General features: G+C 42.7%; 2 protein-coding genes across 2 annotated transcripts; one reads left to right on the top strand and one right to left on the bottom strand.

The window, feature by feature from the left end:
• Positions 1 to 1,610: 1,610 nt before the first annotated feature.
• On the bottom strand, positions 1,611 to 9,876 carry efhb (EF-hand domain family, member B; the record flags this gene model as incomplete). The annotated part of the gene is made up of 12 exons (XM_080501277.1): positions 9,795 to 9,876; positions 9,644 to 9,703; positions 8,535 to 8,672; positions 7,840 to 7,993; positions 7,643 to 7,753; positions 7,290 to 7,419; positions 5,596 to 5,663; positions 5,373 to 5,509; positions 5,071 to 5,278; positions 4,751 to 4,969; positions 3,518 to 3,699; positions 1,611 to 1,646 (listed from the first exon to the last, which is right to left on the bottom strand). Exons 1-12 carry the CDS (start codon positions 9,849 to 9,851, stop codon positions 1,611 to 1,613), a joined length of 1,500 nt encoding a protein of 499 aa, XP_080357403.1. The 5' UTR covers positions 9,852 to 9,876.
• A 799-nt stretch (positions 9,877 to 10,675) lies between these two features.
• LOC308133589 (ras-related protein Rab-5A-like) lies at positions 10,676 to 20,079 on the top strand. Its single transcript, XM_080501038.1, has 6 exons — positions 10,676 to 10,814; positions 13,010 to 13,240; positions 13,826 to 13,977; positions 15,695 to 15,817; positions 16,840 to 16,933; positions 18,477 to 20,079. The coding sequence occupies exons 2-6, from the start codon at positions 13,075 to 13,077 to the stop codon at positions 18,590 to 18,592; spliced, it is 651 nt and encodes a 216-aa protein (XP_080357164.1). The 5' UTR covers positions 10,676 to 10,814; positions 13,010 to 13,074; the 3' UTR covers positions 18,593 to 20,079.
• Positions 20,080 to 20,686: the final 607 nt, after the last annotated feature.

Below are 20,686 nucleotides of genomic sequence, written 5' to 3'. Positions count from 1 at the left end.
ACTGATCAATTTCAAATACATAATGAACACGACTAATTTGGTGCTTTAACTGAAGCTGCTCCTTTGAACAACGCAGGACATGAAGGGCTACGATCTCGCTTTATAGTCGACTGTTCAGGGACACGGGTACATAAAGAGGGGATTTCTGTTTGGTGGATTATTTAATGGAACGCTGCTGGAAGGTGTGTTTATTCAGAAGGTGTGCAACAGCCTTCAGAGGTGGTCGTCATGCGTCCGTCCTCTGGAGGACTTCATGCTTTGACTTTGAACGGAAAGTCTTAAGATCCATCCTCTAAATGTTTGGTGTCACGTCTCATTTTAATTTGAATTCTATTTAGTACAAGATTGGTTTTCTTGAATGTTCACGATCATTTTTACTTTTTTTTTTAAGTACATATTTGCACTATCATCAACTTGATCCACTCATTTCCGTCTAGTTTTTTCCTCCAACAGAACATTTCACTGTATTTTGCACCGGAGGGTTTGACGAAAATTGACTCTATTGAGATTGTCGTCACTTTAAAGTTGGATTTCAAAGGTTACTATTCCACGGTTGTCCCAGTCCCGGCCCGCTCCAGATGAAACGGGACTGAACGTCGCCCCAGAACTAGACCAACACCGGTAAACTAATATTTCTGTATGCGTTGCTGCAGACGGGAGTCGCTCATTTTCAAGGGGGAAATTTTCTCCACCTTCGCCGGCGGCCACTGCCAGGAACACGTCGCTCGTCACACATCGCCTCCAACAGCCTCCTGAATGGCGCATTCTGCTCCTGCCGCCTGCGATATTATTAATGCTGACAACATTCACACAAACAGAGGATTCTGTCATTAGCGGCCACTAATTCATACATAATGAAATACAGGGGGGGGGGGGGGGTTATTCTAATGTTCCCTGGAAGTTCGTGTGGGAGGTTCTCTTTCTCCTTCTTCTTCTCGATGGTTCCAGTCGAGCATCTCGCGGAGTCGTAATGAGATTAGATGTGTGTGGTTTGCTCTGCACATGTCAACGTGGTCACAGTGCGAGTGCATTAAACCGTTTAGCCCGCCTGCGCATCACAACGTCTAATGGAAAATCAAACAAGGAGACAAAAAAACACGTGCCGATTCCACAAAGGCGACTTTTTTCTTTTTTTATTGGTTATTTTTATCGTGGATTCCGACATAGATGGGCCGCGGCCGCACGCCAGCCCGCTCCATTAATCCCGGCAGCGAGACCGATTGCAAACAATCGGCGCTACCTTTTTGAGATGGCGTCTGTCTGCACGCATCTCCGCCGCAAATCCTTTGTGTTATCTCTGTCACACTCTCATTTAAGGCTTGATTAATACAATTAGCAGATAAATACGCTTGCAAATCAAACCTAATAGTCTGACACAACAAACGGCAGGATACAGAGGAGGCGTCTCTTTATATTTACGTAAATCTGTTGGGTTTTTTTAATTTTTTTTTTTAGCCCGTATTAATAGTTGATTGTTGAGTTCAAAGATGTCATTTAACGCCGTTTCACAGCAGATTAGGTGGATCAGGTTTCCTGCAGTGATAGACGACATGAAAACGAGCTCTTTTGTGTGTCGACAGACGTCTCAGTATTACTGACGCTGTTCGGAGTCAAGCGTCGAAGCTCCTTTGTGCGTTCCTGTCAAACTGAATACGAATTGAGACGATTCCCGAACGTGAGCGAAATCTACAAAAACACACGTCAGGGATTCTCAGAGGGAAAAAAAAAAAAACCCAAACAAATATAGATATAAATGTACCGCTGCTTTGTAATGCTGCGTTTAGAACTGCATCAGATGAGTTGTTTGTTGCAGTTCCCAATCATAAAAATATAGCTTCAAAGACCAACTCGGTCCTTCTGTGCTTTATTACCGACGATCAACTTGACAAAGGTGAAAAAAACACAAATATTGTGGATTACCCAGGAGGTGCAACGTTTCTCTTCACTTCATAATCCAGTAAAGTTATTAAAATAGAAGAAGTAGTCACAAAAACACATTTTCCACACTTTTTTTTGTTCTTCTACGTTTGTATAAATTCAACCTTTCACTTGGCGCGTGTTCCTCACAGAGAGAATATTGGCGTTTGGGGCTTGGGGACTTTTCTGTTTGGAGTTTCCCGGCTCTCCCTGAGGGGTTCCTACTCTCCAGGTACTAGTTTCCTCACACAGCTCTACGTTTTTGATGTCAAATTGAGTGTTAATTAGTAAATAATAACTATTATCACAGTTTCTGACACAGACGGTTACTAATAATTGAGTAAAACACTAAACAGTAGATATAGATCCATCTCATTGTTTCCAGGCAGATTGTTTGAATATAGACAAAGATGTTTCCTCTGGGATTCATAAAGTATTTCTATTCTATTCTATTCTGTCAAACAATCAAGTCTTTCGCGAAGATTCAACCGAACCCTCGATGGTGATTGTGAGCAAACAGTGAACCAGTGACAGGAACGTTTCACATTGCTTTTATTTTTCTGAGGGCGTTCCGGAAACTCTCCACACAAACGTCCCCGTTGGGGTGAGAGCTGGACGCCTCCTGCCAGACCTCCTCAAACCTCTCCTCAGGAAGACTCACCCCGATGTTCTGGAAGATCTCACCCATCTGTGATAGATAGATAGATAGATAGATGATAGATAGATGATAGATAGATAGATAGATGATAGATAGATAGATAGATAGATAGATAGATAGATAGATAGATAGATAGATAGATAGATAGATAGATAGATAGATAGATAGATGATAGATAGATAGATAGATAGATAGATAGATAGATAGATGATAGATAGATGATAGATAGATAGATAGATAGATAGATAGATAGATAGATAGATAGATGATAGATAGATAGATAGATAGATAGATAGATAGATAGATAGATGATAGATAGATGATAGATAGATAGATAGATAGATAGATAGATAGATAGATAGATAGATGATAGATAGATGATAGATAGATAGATAGATAGATAGATAGATAGATAGATGATAGATAGATGATAGATAGATAGATAGATAGATAGATAGATAGATAGATGATAGATAGATGATAGATAGATAGATAGATGATAGATAGATAGATAGATAGATAGATAGATAGATAGATAGATAGATGATAGATAGATGATAGATAGATAGATAGATAGATAGATAGATAGATGATAGATAGATGATAGATAGATAGATAGATAGATAGATAGATAGATAGATAGATAGATGATAGATAGATAGATAGATAGATAGATAGATAGATAGATAGATGATAGATAGATGATAGATAGATAGATAGATAGATAGATAGATAGATAGATAGATAGATAGATGATAGATAGATGATAGATAGATAGATAGATAGATAGATAGATAGATAGATAGATAGATGATGGATGGATGGATGAAGACAGATAGAAATCCACTCACATCACTGCTAATATCAAAACTAAAGTCAAACTGCTCAGTGTGTTAGTGGGCGGAGCTCCAGAGAGCAGCAGTGACAGTGATGTGTCGGTACCTCTGTCTTGGAGCGAGGGCAGAAGTAGTGTTCCTCCAACATGCCTTGGCGAGCCGCCAGTGACGGGTGCAGCAGGTTGGCTGCCGTGGACGTCTCGCCGTAGTTGGTGGTGTCGCTGACTCTCTTGATGCGTGGGGGCGGGAGGTCGTGGCGCACCGTGGGGACGCCGAAGGCACGAGCATCTGTCGAGAGAAGTGAGAAATGATATCTGTTAGTGAAGATGTACAGTCCCATGCAACGCCGACTCAGCAATTCCTCTAGGTCAGGGGTCGGCAACCCGTGGCTCCGGAGCCTCCACTCTTTGGTCCCTCTACTGCGGCTCCTGGAGCCTCCGTCCCACTGCCGTTCATCCTGGAGGGACGTAAGGAGGCAAGGCCATCCAGAGAGGGACGTAAGGAGGCAAGGCCATCCAGAGAGGGACGTAAGGAGGCAAGGCCACCCAGAGAGGGACGTAAGGAGGCAAGGCCATCCAGAGCGCAGTCCCTACAAAGAGTGGTAAAATGTAGGGTCGTGAACGAGCAGCGATGTGACGTCATTACAACAATAATGGATGAAGAACGTAGAATTGCGGCTGCAGGTCATGACAGCGGCTCAACTGGTGTCTGAAGCTGGGAGCTTCCTGTACCTTTCACAGTAAAAGCCGACAGTTCCAGGATGTTCATTACAGTCTTGTTGAGAGTGACGGAACATTCTAGTGAATTACACAACAACTACAGGACATTAAAGACACACCATCACACTCATGGTTCTAACAATCCACATCTCACACATTGATCTTCCATTTTAATAATGTGTAGCAATAAAGGAGCTGAGAGCTGCAATGCATCATGGGAGTTCCTGTTTGTCGCGTTTTAAATGTAATTATTGGGGGTTATATTAGGTTTGTAGTGTTGCTAATAATTGTGTTGTGTTGTGTTTTTGTTGCTTAGTTCATGTAGTTTAGTTTATTAGTTGTAAGTTGTCAACCAGCAGTGAAGAAGGTTTTGTGTGTCGTGTCCTCCTGGCATGGTCCGCCTGTGGGACTGTCAAAATAAAAGACTGATGTACACGCCTGTTGTAAAGTATAAGTGTTTTCTCTAGCGTGCTTCTTTGATCTTACCCACCATAATATCACAGTGATATTGTGAGTGACAGTGTAGGTGTGTGTGTCCCTGGGTGTTGTGTTCAGTGTGAAACGGGACCAACTGTCTCTTTGAGCATTAAAGGTCGCCGACCCCTGCTCGAGGTTATTACCTGGGATGAAGGGAACCTCGGCGCCGATGAAGGAGGACGAGGTCTTGAAGTGGTCTGTGGAAGTTTTCAGTCGCCTCAGGACCCTGAGGGTCTTCAGTGAACTCGCTGGCTCGACGGGCTCCAGGTCCTCGGCTCGGACCAGGGTCTGAGAGGGACGGAGCTCCTCTGATTCGGAGGATTTGCTTTCTATGTCCACTGGAGTCGCGTCCATCTGAAGCTCTGAAACAACCAAAAGACACTAATTGAACTCCCACCAGTTCTGTGGTTTCCACTTTGCACTCGTCTGTTTTCGGATGTAAAGCGCCGGGACGTGAACTCGCCTTGGGTCAAGACCTGCTCCTCCTGGCGGCTGATGGGCATCTTGTCCTTCCAGTTGAGGAAGTTCCCGAACTCCAGGAAGTTGATGGCTCCGTCCCGGTCGGCGTCGCAGTACTCCATCAGGTCGTCGATGACCGACTGGCTCACGTCCAGCCCAAACTCACGGCACACTGCGTGCAGGTCCTCTCTGTCAATCATTCCTTTCCCTTTCTAATAAAACACATTTCAGAACAAGGTTTTTGTTTTTTTGTTTTTTTAATTTAACACCCGTGGCTTATTTGAGGCCTGCAGTGACTGTCTGCACCTTGTCGTAGTGCCTGAAGGCCTGCAGCAGCGAGTCGAACCTGTTGAAGTTGGTCTTCTTGAGGCGGTGCTGCACTGCACCGACCAGGCTGCGCTGCCGCTCTGCTCCTCGGGCCCACTGGAACATTTCAGCAACACCTGAGCAGACAAACAATTTCACTGTGTGTATTTAATACAGCATGGAATACTTAATTATTAATTTTTTTTATTTTATTTTTTTTTACCAAATTTATCTGCTGTCAAGACAATTCCAAAGCGGTGGTCGGGTGGAACAGGGAGTTTGATTTCCGTCCTGGGAAAAACAGAAGTTGAATGTCTGTTTGAAAATAAATAAATCCAAATTTAAACAAATAAATAAATGAATGCATGAATAAAGAAAGAAATAACAAATACACACATACACAAACAAACAAACAAACTATAATAAATAAAAAGCCACTGGATTAATTGTGAGCAGAACTTACTCATTGCCGGCTGCTCCGATTTCAGTTGTCATGGTTGCAGTGTCGCTGGCTCTCTTCCAAACACTGTTTGGATTGTAAAACCTTTCACAAAACAAATTTAACATTTCATTTTTCCAGATTAAATACAAACATCCATGACTGAAAACTCGACACGAGGTTTGGGACGACTACTGTAATTTCCGGATTATTGAGCGCACCTGCATATAAGCCGTACTCACCAAATTAAAACGAAAAAAACGAAAGAAAGACGTATTGAAGTTACATGATGCACCTGAACGCATCACCCATGTATCGGAGGCATGAAGCTCATGAACCATAAAAATCCATAACTTATTTGTAATTAAGTGTCAAGAAGGTATCAGCTAATAGTCAGGAAAATATTATTTCATGATATGAGTCTTTTTATATTTTTTTTACTAATTTTTTCTTATTATTATTTCTGCAGTCGTCAGAAAACAAAATAGTACAAGCGGCACTCAGTTGTCCAACTAATCAGCTGAAAGGTTGTCGGTTGAGTCAAAAGCTTATTCACACCGACCCGTCACAAAAAACAAGACAAGGTCACACAAAAACAACGAACCATTTTCTACTTGTCAAATAAACTAATTAGCATGATTTTTATACAATTTAAGGTCAAATAATTCAAAAAATACTATCTAATTCAGGTAATGTATGTTTACAGATTAGATGCTTATTTCACAGAGAGATGTTCATTTATACATTTCCATTTACACCACAGACGTTGACATATAGTTCTCTGTATTAACGCCACATTTTCTTACTGTTTGTAAAGACCAACAGAGTAGTTTTGTACTATTTACATTATAGCTACAGTTTTATTTTTACGGCATTGAGCTTTTATTTTGGTAACCATAGCGACCGGAAGTTCGGTAACAGAAATGCTTGACCAACGGAGAAAAAAGACGAAAGAAAAGGTTCATGGCTTAAAACGGAAAAAGGTCACGGAAAACGTTTAAAACTTTAAAGTTTAGCTTCAGTCAATGGGGGAATAAAGTTTGTTATGTTACTGAGAAATATTATTCGATCTAATTGAAATGTTTATCACAAAATTGTGATTTGGAACGCTAACCGATGTAATAGCTGGGTAACGGTCAAAATGTAATTGTGATTATTGTTTATTTGTTTTTATAGCCAGCTCTTACGTTGGTTGATGACACGGATGGCAATACAGTAATTTACCACCGGTTCTGGCTTTCTACAATATCGACTGGACGCTACACTGTTTATGCAATTTAGCAGTTTTGTTCATTAAATAAAGTTGCTGCTTCCGTTCCGTAGTTCCTGTACGTCAATGGAGGGGGTTGGCGAAAAACAGTAACGGTTGGTCACGATGCTTTCGGGGAAACATCCACAAATTCCGTCTGGTACCAGACCGGCTGGTACTGGAAACAAGGGTCAAGGGTCAAGGGTCACTTGTTCTTCCAGCACTTTACCTCCGTGTCTCTCCAGTCCAGTGAAGAGTTTCCCCCATCGTCCGCCCGTCGTCATGATGAGGCGTTGCCATCCCAAACCTGGCGTCTTTACTGGAGTGGCTCCAGTCGTACTTTCTGTCCACTTGTTCCCCTGAAGCCCAGATTACACAGCGTGGTACACAAACAAGTAAACAGCATGACGGCACACGTGTGAGTAGACGTGGCAATAACAACAACAAAAGCTTGCGTTTTCACTTGAAACGTGTAAACGGGGCCAAATACAGCAAAATCGGCATATTGTGATAAAAGACATTCTTCGCTGTGTTAATGTTTTGTTTTTGGTTTGTTTGTTTGTTTTATTTTATACTTCTTACCAACAAAATAGGCTTTGTGGCTTCTGATATAAAGTTCGTGCTGGTCCTGGGCTTCCCTCTCCAGCTCCTCCGCTGTTTTGGGAGGGTTGATGATGTCACGTACATCCAGACCTTCACAAAAAATAAAAAGGCCACATTCAAGCAGCGGCTGAAAGGCGACGGTGTGAAGACTTTGTATGCCTTGTGGTTTGCTCGACCTTTCTCCGTTCTCACGCCAAACGTGGCGTCGCGGTCGCACCAGGCGGGCAGCTGGGCGCGGCCGAGCGCCGCCTTCCTGTACACCGACTCACTGACCTGCTGCAGCTTCTCCTGGAACGCTGTCTTCTGCGGAGGGTTGATCAAGCTTCCACCCTGTCAAGAGGTCGTGGAGTCATCGGGATATTTACTGTAAAGCCTCAACAAACATCGCCTCAAGTCCTGAGAATGAGTGAATGGATCGGTCGGTTGAAGTGAGGAGCAGACAAACCAAAACCTGACTCTGAACCGCGGAATGAACCTCGTTCTGAGGACTTCGGGGGTTTCATATGAAAAGTTTGAATTTAAAGGTCTTTTATGAAAAGTGTTCGTTTTTGTGTTTTTCGTTTGAGAAAAGTTTTGTTTACATGGCAACGTTCTAAAAACGATGTCCGTTTACATGGCAACAGCAAAAAAAAACACCCTGATAACCATGTAGTTTTCATGTCGGGCCACGAGTTGGTGCTGTTGTTTGTTTTTGTAATGAAACATCTGCCGTTTTTGAAAAAAAGTTGAATTTTCAGTGCTACTGTTGTTGTTGTTGTTGTTGTGTAAACAGACCCAAAGCTCAACAGAGGTTTTGCATTTTCACTTGGAACTGTGGTAGAAACGAGCCCTGAACACACGCCAGGCAGGTTTGTGGCGAAGGGAAACTCACCGCCATGGAGGACTTGGTGGTGACGCCATGTACGAGGGAGTCGGCCATGTTCAGGTCGTAGGCCTTCCCCCGGTGCAGCCGGGCGGCTCCCGCTCCCGGCTGGAGGCCGTCACGGTGTTTCCTCACCACCGGCGGAGTCTGGGGCCGGAACCAGCAGATTGAAGAATGAACCAACGATGTACCACTTTATATGCTGCAACATTCACTGTTCTAAAGGTTTTACACACACACACACACACACACACACACACACACACACACACACACACACACACACACACACACACACACACACACACACACACACACACACACACTCTCTCTCTCTCTCTCACACACACACACACACTCTTTCTCTCTCTCTCTCTCTCTCACACACACACACATACTCTCACACTCTCTCTCTCTCTCTCACACACACACTCTCTCTCTCTCTCTCTCACACACACACACACACTCTTTCTCTCTCTCTCTTTCTCTCTCTCTCTCTCTCTCTCACACACACACACACACACACACACACACACACACACACACACACACACACACACACTCTCTCTCTCTCTCTCACACACACACACACTCTTTCTCTCTCTCTCTCTCTCTCTCACACACACACATACTCTCACACTCTCTCTCTCTCTCTCACACACACACTCTCTCTCTCTCTCTCACACACACACACACACACTCTTTCTCTCTCTCTCTCTCTCTCACACACACACACATACACACACACACACACACACACACACACACACACACACACACACACACACACACTCTCTCTCTCTCTCTCTCACACACACGCACACACCCTCTCTCTCTCACACGCACACACTCTCTCTCTCTCTCTCTCTCTCTCTCTCACACACACACGCACACACACACACACACACTCTCTCTCTCTCTCTCGCTCTCTCTCACACACACACACACACACACACACACACACACACACACACACACACACACACACACACACACACACACACACACACACACACACACACACACACACACACACACACACACACACACACACACACACACACACACACACACACACACACACACACACACACACACACACACACACTCTCTCTCACCCGCTCCTCCTGTTGGAAGCAGCTCTGAGCTCGGTCTCCTGCAGGTTTTACTTTCCCCGCCTGGTTTTAAAGAAACGGACACAAAAAACGAAGCTCGCTTTCTTTCACTTCATTCAGTGTAAAATAAAACACGTTAACTCTCCGGACTCACCGCCGCCGTCATGTCCACACGTTTATCTTCATGTTTCAGCTCGTCAGCTTCACTCATCTTCACTTCACCTGTTTATTCTCCTCTTCTCTGGCCGCTGGAGCAGTTTCTAGAGGTTTAAAGGAGAAAGGAGTGTATTGAGACAGAAACTTTTAGACGTCCCGGAGCCGCGAGCCTGTTTGAGTCCCGTTGCCTAGCAACGACGTCACAATTGAGTAGAAGCTTCAATCGAGATAAATAGATGAAAATAATAATAAAAAAAAGATATTCATTCTAAAATTCAGCGAAACATACTAATTTACTCTGCCAACTTTATAACTAAATTATATTAAATCAAAATGAATGTTCAATATGAGATATTTTCTTAATATTTTAACTGTTAAAAAGTTAAAACTTTTTTTTCATTAAATTTTATCCTCAAGGTTTTTTTTTTGCTTTTTTTTTTTTAACAGTTTACTCTTTTTTTTTAAATTCCATGTACAGTACAGAGAAGCAATTTTAAGCTACAACACTCATTTCAATACGTGTCCTATTGAGTGTTAAATGTACTTGAAATTTGTGAGAAGTGAGAAATTGTTTACTTCTATTTATGCTCATTTATTCATTCTTGATCGTCAAACACATTCTATTTATGATTATTTTCTGGTTTTTCGTTTTTATATATCTTTCTCGTCATATATATATGTGTGTGTGTGTGTGTGTGTGTGTGTGTGTATATATATATATATACATAAAACATGTTTTATTTGTGATGTTTTGGTATAAAAGTGGGAGTAAATGAGTGGTGTTGGGCTCTGGCGGACTGTCGAGCCGAAGTTGTCCGAACATTTCCGAAGTGCTCCGAAGCTCTCCGATGTCATCCGATCTGTCATCATCGTTCGTACGATGCGAAAAGGGAAGTTGAAAGAAGTGGCAGAGGGAGATCATCGCAGAGCCTTATGAAATCCAGCTAGCCGACACGCTGTGATCCGTGCTACCGATCCTGTTCCGGAGACATCATTAATTACACTCTTCGTTCTGTAGGTGAGTATCTGAGATGAGCCGCGGCTATGCTAATGGCTAACAGCAGGGCTCCTCCCGACGACTAACGTTAGCTCCACCAGCCCTGACAGAGGGCCGTGCGAGTTATCTTAGCTTGTAAACCTAACGAGTTCCTGCTATTATATCATAAACACGTTTACGAGCGGCCGCGTGTGAGAACAGAAACACCGATCAGCCCGATCAGAGGTGCTGGTTGATCACAAATCCCCCGTCATGGAGCTAATGCTGGCTAGCTGTCACTAGCTGTACACACCCAAAAAAAAAAAAAAAAAAAAAAAGAAGCCCTCTGATCAGCTGGCGTTTCTCAAACGTTACGTAAATGTCACACATCGGTGCAGGTCGGTTCGTGTTTGCGACCCGACCCCGAAGCAAAGCTTTCCGTTAAATCGTCCGGATGTGTGTTGTTGTGGTTGTGTGTCTGTTTTGAACTGGGCAGCTAGTAGCACTGGGTGCTAACGCTAGCAACTAACAGAACAGGTTATTTGTGGTTATCTCTTGTGTCGTAATGCGATTTCAACCAAGTTACAAAGCATTATTTTTGGATTTCCACGCCCGTGTCTGCTCGTACGGCGGCGATGACACACGTCCGAGGTTATGGAGATAATCTGTTGTTGTTGTTGTGTGTTAATATGGCTGTTGTTTGTTGTTGTTGTTGTTGTTTTTTGGTCATGTCTGAACTTCAGATCTCTGTTGTAACTTTACCTTCACATGAGCCCCGATCAGTGTCATAATCCCCTGTAAAACAGCCAGCCCCACAGACGTGTTGTTTTGCTCAGATTCCCACAGTCACACCAGTTGGACAACTTTTTCACGCAATGGAACACTTCAGTGTATTTCTGACCTTTACGATCAGATTGCTGAGACCGCAGGGCGAAGTAGGATTCTTAATGTGTTGTACCTGTCGCTACACCTTGTTTTTGAAAAAAAAATCTGTGATCGTTTGCAAGTGTGTGAACCCAATCATCTCAAATCAGCCCTAAAACATGAGCAGTCAGAGTCTTTCTCCATATTTGTTATTAGTACATTTACCTCCCTTCTACCACGCAGGCCACCAAATATGAAGTATTTCACAGTTTTTGAGAGTCTTACCAACATTTTCGGACGGGTGTTATGTGAGTGACTGTATTGTTTCAAAGATTTTACTCATCTGTGTTATGAAAAGCCATAACTCAGACAGGTTTGTCCAAACTCTGGCCCCAGGGCCAGACGAGGCCCAGTGTCCCAGCGTGTTTGGCCCGCCGTCTTCATCCTCAATTCTTACCTATTTTGCAATTTCTGTCATGCAGACATGCAAATTTGACCACATAGGAATCAGAACCTTTCAAGTTTACATAAATTATAAAGACAAGCACAGTCAATCACGTTTGAGTCGCGTTTAACATCTTGACTTATCAATAACTTGCTGAAGCGCTGCCGATGCTCACGTCAGACCCACATTTGGTGGATGAAGAACGATTGTTCGTTCGCTCATTTAATCGGATCGCCACAATCCGAAGACGGGTAGAACCTGCGATAAATACAAAACATTAGGTCGACGTTAAAGTCTTCTTGTGGTTGGTTTAGCATGTAATCATGGCAAAGAGCCAACAGGAACCCAGTTTAAAAAGCTTTTTAAATCATATTTCATCAGTAAGTATAAGAAAGAAGAGCAACAGTTTTACCGAAGACAGCAATGACATAGAATATGTATATAACAGCATAACATATATTGTTTCTTAATAAACATAATTCAAAGTATATAATGTGATACAGAAGAATATTAATTTAAATGTTGCCATACTAAATTTTGTATTTAAAATGTAATTGAAATTTAAATAGTATATTATTAATATCATGTGTAGGTCATGTACATTCATGTGTACGTGTAAATGTGTGTGTATGTATAAATATATGTTTGATGTTTATATATAAACTGTATATATAAAACTTGTGTGTCGTATATATTGAATGTGTATTGTAAACCAGATTGTGTGACATTATCTTGAGAGCCTCACGGAGAAGGTGTGAATAAGCTTTTGCTTTATACGAAAACCTTTCAGCTGATTCGTCTCATAATTGAGTCGTTTGTTCAGTTTTGTTTTCTGAAGACTGACGAAATACATTCCAAATTCAAAGACCCTCAAAGGTCATTAAAACTTTTCTCGTCTCTTCATCTCTCTCTCTCGCTCGTCCCTCAGGTGGTTTCCTCTCGTCCTTCCCAGTCCGTCAGCTTCCCCGGGGGGACGACACCGCGCAGCGCGACATGGCAAACAGGGGCGGAGCCACGCGGCCCAACGGGCCCAACGCAGGCAACAAGATCTGCCAGTTCAAACTGGTGCTCCTCGGAGAGTCGGCGGTGGGCAAGTCCAGCCTCGTGCTCCGATTCGTCAAGGGTCAGTTCCACGAGTTCCAGGAGAGCACGATCGGAGGTACGTGCCCCTGAGGCTGGACGCCGTGAGAGACGTGGCGTTTCAGCGAGAAGCCACACCGAACAATTAAATGATGGAACCGGTCAGAAGCAGCAATTAGGCGCCAGTTCCTGCTTTGGTCTGCCGCTAATTTTACAATCCATGTTCCGGGGCCAGTGGACTTCTTCCTGGAAGCTGTACGGGCCAATCAGATCCCACACACTAACTTTACATGACAAAATAGCTTCTGAAGTGGAAACATAGTCTGATGTAGAAACAAAAACTCGCTTCGTGTTTAGGAAGTTTCTTCACGACAGTTTGGGAAGGTTGACGTTTTACTGCATTTTCAGCTGTTTTGGGATTTTTTTAATTTGGTGGATTTACTAGTTTTAGTTGAGTTTTGAGTGTTTATCCTTTTGACCTTTTCTAGGTAAAGCTATTTTGTCTACTCTAATCAGTTTGACCTTCTCTAAGCATTATTTAGCCGATTCCGCTCAAAGCCCTCGTGACGTATGAATGAAATGAAAGATAAAAATGTGTATGTCCAGCACGGACCTCTGCACTGTCCCGCCCGTCCCTCAATGTCCCTCTCCGTGTCCCCTGCAGCGGCCTTCCTGACCCAGACGGTATGTTTGGACGACACGACAGTCAAGTTTGAGATCTGGGACACGGCCGGTCAGGAGCGCTACCACAGTCTGGCTCCCATGTACTACAGAGGAGCGCAGGCCGCCATCGTGGTCTATGACATCACAAACGAGGTGAGGAGCCGTCGGGCTCCGGAGGTGTTTGTGGATCCTCGTTCTCCTTTCAGGCTCCTTGATTGGAGAAAAGTTCCTCATTCAGAGACTCAAATATCCCCAAAGTAGTCGAGTAGGACCTGAGTAATCTGATTATTGTCAGTCGGATCAATGAGGTAGTGGTGAGAGTAGATGAGGTATAGGGATTAACTCCTTTTGAAATATGAAGGATTTAGTTTGTGCTCAAAATGGAGTGAAAAGATGAAAAAACATTTATTTGTTGTATTAGAACAGCAACATTTTGATAGCTCATTAAAATTCCCTTTCGTGCATATTTATTATTATTATTATTATTATATTAATTCTCATTTCTTGAAACTTGTTTTTTATCATTACAAATAAAAGAATTGTAGTATTTTTGTGACTAAAATTTATTAGAAAAATAAATAAAAGAATAAATATTTTAATAATTGTTGATTTCATGCCAGAAAATGTTTCTACAAACATGAAAAAAATTTTTTTTTTTTAAACACATTTAAAAAAAAAAAAAAAAGTGAACGGTGAGGTTAGTTGGCGTCGTGGCAATAGAATTGGTTCAGATTAAATAGAAATAAAACAATCAAATACACAATTATTTCTCTTCAACCCAACTTAAAATATTTTTTTCTTATTTTTCAACCTGATATTGACAAAGTATCACAGAGATTATTGACATCAGTGTTTTCCAACAATCATCAACCACTTTTCAGCCTCTGAGCCGAAGAAATCTGGATTAAATCTGCGGAAAAGCCTGAAGAAGAAGAGAACGAAGCAGCTGCCTGCACGGCGCTTCATCGTGGTGCATCTTTTAGGATTTCTTGCGTTGTTTGTCTCCGTCAATCCATTAATCTGCCACTTATTCTTTTATTCTCACCGTACAATTCTGGCTCAGGTTCAGGTTTCTTGAATATCAAGCAGATATTTGAAAGTGCAGGATGGTTTTTGTTCTTCCTTGTTGCTCGACTCGTCACAGGATCTGTAACCGTCCTCTCTCTCTCTCTCTCTGTCTCTCTCGCTCTCTCTCTCTCTCTCTCTCTCTGTCTCTCTCGCTCTCTCTCTCTCTCTGTCTCTCTGTCTCTCTCTCTCTGTCTCTCTGTCTCTCTGTCTCTCTGTCTCTCTGTCTCTCTGTCTCTCTGTCTCTCCCTCTCTCCCTCTCTCTGTCTCTCCCTCTCTCTGTCTCTCTCTCTGTCTCTCTGTCTCTCTGTCTCTCTCTCCCTCTCTCTCTCTCTCTCTCCCTCTGTCTCTCTCTCTCTCCCTCTGTCTCTCTCTCTCTCTCTCTCTCCCTCTGTCTCTCTCTCTCTCTGTCTCTCTCTCTGTCTCTCTGTCTCTCTCTCTCTCTCTCTCTCTCTCTGTCTCTCTCTCTCTCTCTCTGTCTCTCTGTCTCTCTCTCTCTCTCTCTGTCTCTGTCTCTGTCTCTCTCTCTGTCTCTCTCTCTCTCTCTCTCTGTCTCTCTCTCTGTCTCTCTGTCTCTCTGTCTCTCTGTCTCTCTGTCTCTCTGTCTCTCTGTCTGTCTCTCTGTCTCTCTCTCTCTCTCTGTCTCTCTCTGTCTCTCTCTCTGTCTCTGTCTCTCTGTCTCTCTCTCTCTCTCTCTCTCTCTCTCTCTCTCTCTCTCTCTCTCTCTCTCTCTCTCTCTCTCTCTGTGTCTCTGTCTCTCTCTCTCTCTCTCTCTCTCTCTCTCTCTCCCCCCCCTGTTTGCCAGGAGTCGTTCGTACGGGCGAAGAACTGGGTGAAGGAGCTCCAGAGACAAGCCAGTCCAAATATTGTAATAGCTCTGGCGGGGAACAAGGCGGACCTGGCGAACAAGAGAGCGCTGGACTTCCAGGTCAGTCTGAACTTCAGCTTCACCTTCCGGGAGGTTCCGGCGACGCTCTGCCTTCAAACACGTCACAGAGGGATTCTTGCTGGGTTCGTTCTGGAGAGGAGCCCAAACTTCTCTTCTGAGCGGCTCATCAGGCTTGTTTTTATCATCTGAAGCTTGAAAAGCCTTCAGCTCTGCTGCTGCAGTCTAAAGTTAGAGCAGAAGAGCCACTTATTTAAAAGAGAGACCTCCTGTTTAACCAGGATGTTTATTTAGTTCACTTTGTATTCTGTGTGCCTGGTTCCTCTCCTCGGTGCCTGTTTATTTTTGTTTGCCAACTCTTTTGGGTGCATGAGTACAAAAAAAAGCCTCAAAGCGTGCAGAAGGTTTGGGAATAGTGTTTAGTGTTGTTTACGATTCGACAAACGGTTTTAGAAAAAAATTGCACCCAAAAAACAAAAAGGTGAAAAGGTTGCCAGTCAAAGTGTCAGGGATTTGGGGGTTTGGGGGGAAAGTGGGAGCACGTACACAAAGAGCACAAACGAACTATTATTTATTATTGACAATTCAGCAAACAGTTTCTGAAGAAACCACAAAAATAAATGACCAGAAAAACACAAAACAGGAGACGATACGAGTCGCAATTGCATCTGAAATGTTCCGATTTAATTATTTGTATTTTATTATTTTATTTGATTGATTTTTGATTGATTGATTTATTGGTGTATTAATGCCTGCATTTATTTATTTTATTCATTCATTTACTTATTTCATATTAGTTTGTTATGTGGTACTTTGAACATAATTTAGTCTGTCTTACTTCAGTCATTAACATTGAAGGATCTAACCAGTGGCTCCTGTTCTCCCGTGTTCCCATGGCGACGCTGCTGAAGCACAATGTCACGTCACCTGACGGCTTTTATCAGGGATGTTTTTCACAATAAGAGTACGAATACTTGGGGCAGCATGGTGCATCTCTACTTCTATGTCATGATTGTTTGTCTAAACACTTCCTGTTGTTGTTGTTGTTGTTGTGGCTCCTGCAGGATGCACAGTCGTACGCAGATGACAACAGCTTGCTCTTCATGGAAACGTCAGCAAAGACCTCGATGAACGTCAATGAGATCTTCATGGCCATCGGTGAGAGCAGCTCTGCCTCAGTTCTTCCTCAGTCTAATAATAATTTACAACACAATTATTCAATCTCAGCTCGACAAATACATCTTCTTCGACTTGTGATATGTGTGAATGAGTGAATAGCACTCAGTTTTAACCTGTTGGATTCACATTGAGATGTTTCATTTAAATTCAACTGCAGATACACACAAGCCTAATTAAATAGTCTTAATCCACTCACCAATTATTTGCCGCACTCGCCTTTTTCATTACTGTTTAATCCCAAAATGAAGCAATTTTCACACATTTTACGTTTTCAAAAAGTGTTTGATCAGATTTAGTGTTAAAGATTGAATTGGGACGAAGCTGTTGTGACTAAATCTTTCCAGCAGAGGGCGCTGTAAGGCTTGTTTTCACCTGGAGGTGGAGATGAGAGTTGAGTATATCAGTATATATGAAGTGTGTGTGCACATACACGTGGAGGCGGATCAACACGGAAATGTGTTAATTGATGAGTTTCTAGAGGGAAAAAATCATGTGCTGTTTGTCTTAGTCGTGGGATTTCTGCCTTAAGAGTAGATTTAATATTTTTACATTATGATCTTTACGCTATTGATTAAACTGCTCAAGATTGATTTAAAAATGTCTACAGAATAACAAAAAAAATGAAGGAAATCTCCCCGAAATCTGCTTTTTCTTCGCCTGTCTTGGTGAAGTAATGGTGAAGTTCACGTCATCATCATGTTTAAAGTTCTGGGAATATTTTAGTAGAGTAGAAATTGGAAGTTTGTTGCGTGCACAGAAGCAGTCTTTCAGGAAAGTTGTGTTTGAGCCCGAGAGTTTGTGAAAAGTTCCACCCTGGAATGTTTTTTTTAAACGATGCATTTCCAGTGGCTCCCAGCACCGTTGTGTAAACGACACCCAGACAGTGAGATGTGTGGATAAATCACCATTAAAAACTGGATTGTAAACTATTGTTTACTAAATTATTTTGTAAACGCACAGTTTTAGAGCAGATTTATTTTTTAATAACATAAAAAAAAAACCCTCTGCAGCAGTTCAGACGGTATTATATGTCCAGATTTCCCACATATTCCCACGAATATTGAGTCAACCTGCTCCGATCCTGAAACCCTGCTGTCGACACCTGCAGCCCCATCGGAGATTCTAAATACACCCAAATATAACTTCAACAAAGACGAACCCTGGATTTCTCAAATCTACTTGTCGAAAATTGCGTCGGTGTTTGTACAACGCCATCTGGTGGCGGGGCGCCGTCACTTCGTGGGTGAACTCATCGCCATGCATTGTGGGAAATGTAGTTTATGCTCAACGCAGCTCGGAGAATCAAACGCGACTTGATGAAATGTGATATTTGGCAGTCGGCGCAAAAGTACGTGAACAACAGTCTATTAACATTCTTTTAAGCGTTTTAATTCTCACCACCACTGCGCCCGGGGCTCGGCGCTACGGGGGGGGGGGGGAGAAAGGAAGGCCGTTCACATTAAAAGCGCCCACTTCAGAATAAAAGCGTGAGCCCTCATTAAGCCCTGTTTTGTCTCTGCAGCAAAGAAGCTCCCCAAGAACGAGCCGCAGGCGGCGAGCGGCGGCAGCGGCCGGACCCGGGGCGTCGACCTCACAGAGACGGCTCAGCCCACCAGCCGCCCCTGCTGCAGTAACTAACCCCTCCCCCCACCACCACCCAGCTACACACACACCTCCACACACACACACACACACATCCTCACACCACGTGGACATGGGGCTCCTCTGCTTCCTGACGTCAGACCTGACCTTCATCCTCCTCCTCCTCCTCCTCCTCCTCCTCCTCCTCACTCCCCTGGAATAGCTAAAAGACTCTGTATAGCTGCATTTCTAATACTTTTTTTTTTTTTTTTTATGTTCTTTTTTTTTTTTTTTTAAACTTTTTTTAAGAAGTGTATATCAGTATAATGGATGCATGTATCACTACAACGCCTAAAAGAAAACACACATTTCCATCTTGTCATTTGGTTGGAAAGCTAACCCCCGTTTTAAGAAAGAAGAGCGAGAAACGTGTGACTGTGTTCGTGTCCCCCCCGCCTCCTCTGTAATAATCTATTTGAGTGCAGGTTTTGTTTGTTTGTTTGTTTTCTATTGCTCAAATGGTTCCGATAAAAACCGGGGAATCCCTCCATCCCTCCATCCATCGTGTGATCCAAGCCTCCTCCTGGGAAAACCTGCAGGGGGATAAATTGTCATTTCCCAAATAAAGAAGGAAAAAAAACAAATGGCCGCCGCCACGTTGCGGGGGAAAAGCTCTGGAACGTGTCGAGGACCACATGAAGACGGTGTCATAGGGTTTTTGTCTTCTTCTTCTTCTTTCGCTTCGCCACAAGTCGATACAAACATAAAGACTGTTGAACGTCCCGATTGGTGAGTTTTCTTGCGAAACTCTGTGTGAAACTGTTCATCTGGTCACTTTCTGTTCATCTCTGGGTCGTGGAGGGTTCAACAGTGGGTGGAATTGTTCTTAGATTAGAGTTCAAACGGCACACATAGAATCGGACTACAACCCATTGTCACAAAAAAACAAAACGGCATTATAATTAAAAAAAAAACAAACTGTTGCTTCTGGGTGCAATGTGGCAGCGTCGTCTTCTTCCTCCAGCTTGCAGCGCTCGTAAAAGTCACCGGGGAAAATGTTCTCAAGAGATTCCGAACAATTGTACAGTTCCATGTGGGTCTGCTTTCCTTTTCTTTTTCTTTTGGTTTCATTCTAGACCTCCGTCACCAACTGGTCGGATGTTAAGCAGTGGTTGGTCTTTTTAGGTAAATGTAGTGTTATTAACACACAAAAAAGACAAAAAATCCCTCTCTGGTGTCTTGTTACTTTCTTCTTCTTCTTTCTTTTTTTTTTTCCTCATGGTCGTGTTTGAAAGGAACTTTTATTGCATTGCACAGTGTTGATCATGTTTTAATTATTGATGACTGCCCTTCGATTTTATATGACGGACTGTATTGAACTTGCTAACCTTCGGCTATGAGCGGGTAGCATCATTAACCTCTCTCTCTCTCTCTCTCTCTCTCTCAGCTCAATGAATTTTAATGATGTAAAACAGCATTACTAGTGATGGGCTGATCAGTTTTGAGTGTCTGAATACAACTTAATAAATTCAATAAAGAGGTCTCTTGTACGCCTGTTCGCTCCTTATTTTCACTCACATTTGTAAGTAATTGAACACCTAAGATCAATATTCAATTTAAAACCAGAACTTTATCCAACAAAAGGTGGAAAAATTTCCAATTTATTTCTTTTAAAGTTTTTTTTGGTGAATCAGAACTTGAGGTTATCTGCTGCACACACAAATACTGTACTGAAAGCCAATCTGTAAAGAGACGGTGGTTTAAAAACACGCATCATTTTTCACGAGTGAGTCAGTCCATAAGTTGGGAGAAGCAACCCCCCCCCCCCCCCTCCAAAAAAAAAATCAACAACAAAAAGAATTTGAAAAAATCTATCAAAATAAAAACAAAGGTACCAAAGTTTGCATCACTTTGCTGGCACCTCCGTAAAATAACGTCTTGTGACTTTGTGCTATCAGAAGTGGAATTCTAGTCTCTCACCTTCAGTTTCTATGTGCCAAACAAAGGGGGAAACACGTTGTGTGTTCATGTATTTTCTCTGTACAGGAAAGAGACTCTTCTCAAGTCAACTGGACTCGCTGACGTAGAAGACGAATCCTTCCAAGGTCCAGGAATTCAAACTTTCATGTTCCGTTTCCATCACATTTCCAT

The sequence above is a fragment of the Blennius ocellaris genome (assembly GCF_963422515.1).
Source record: "Blennius ocellaris genome assembly, chromosome: 8".
Taxonomy (NCBI): domain Eukaryota; kingdom Metazoa; phylum Chordata; class Actinopteri; order Blenniiformes; family Blenniidae; genus Blennius; species Blennius ocellaris.
Note: the sequence above shows the minus strand (reverse complement) of the source record. Positions and strands in the feature narration are given on the sequence as shown.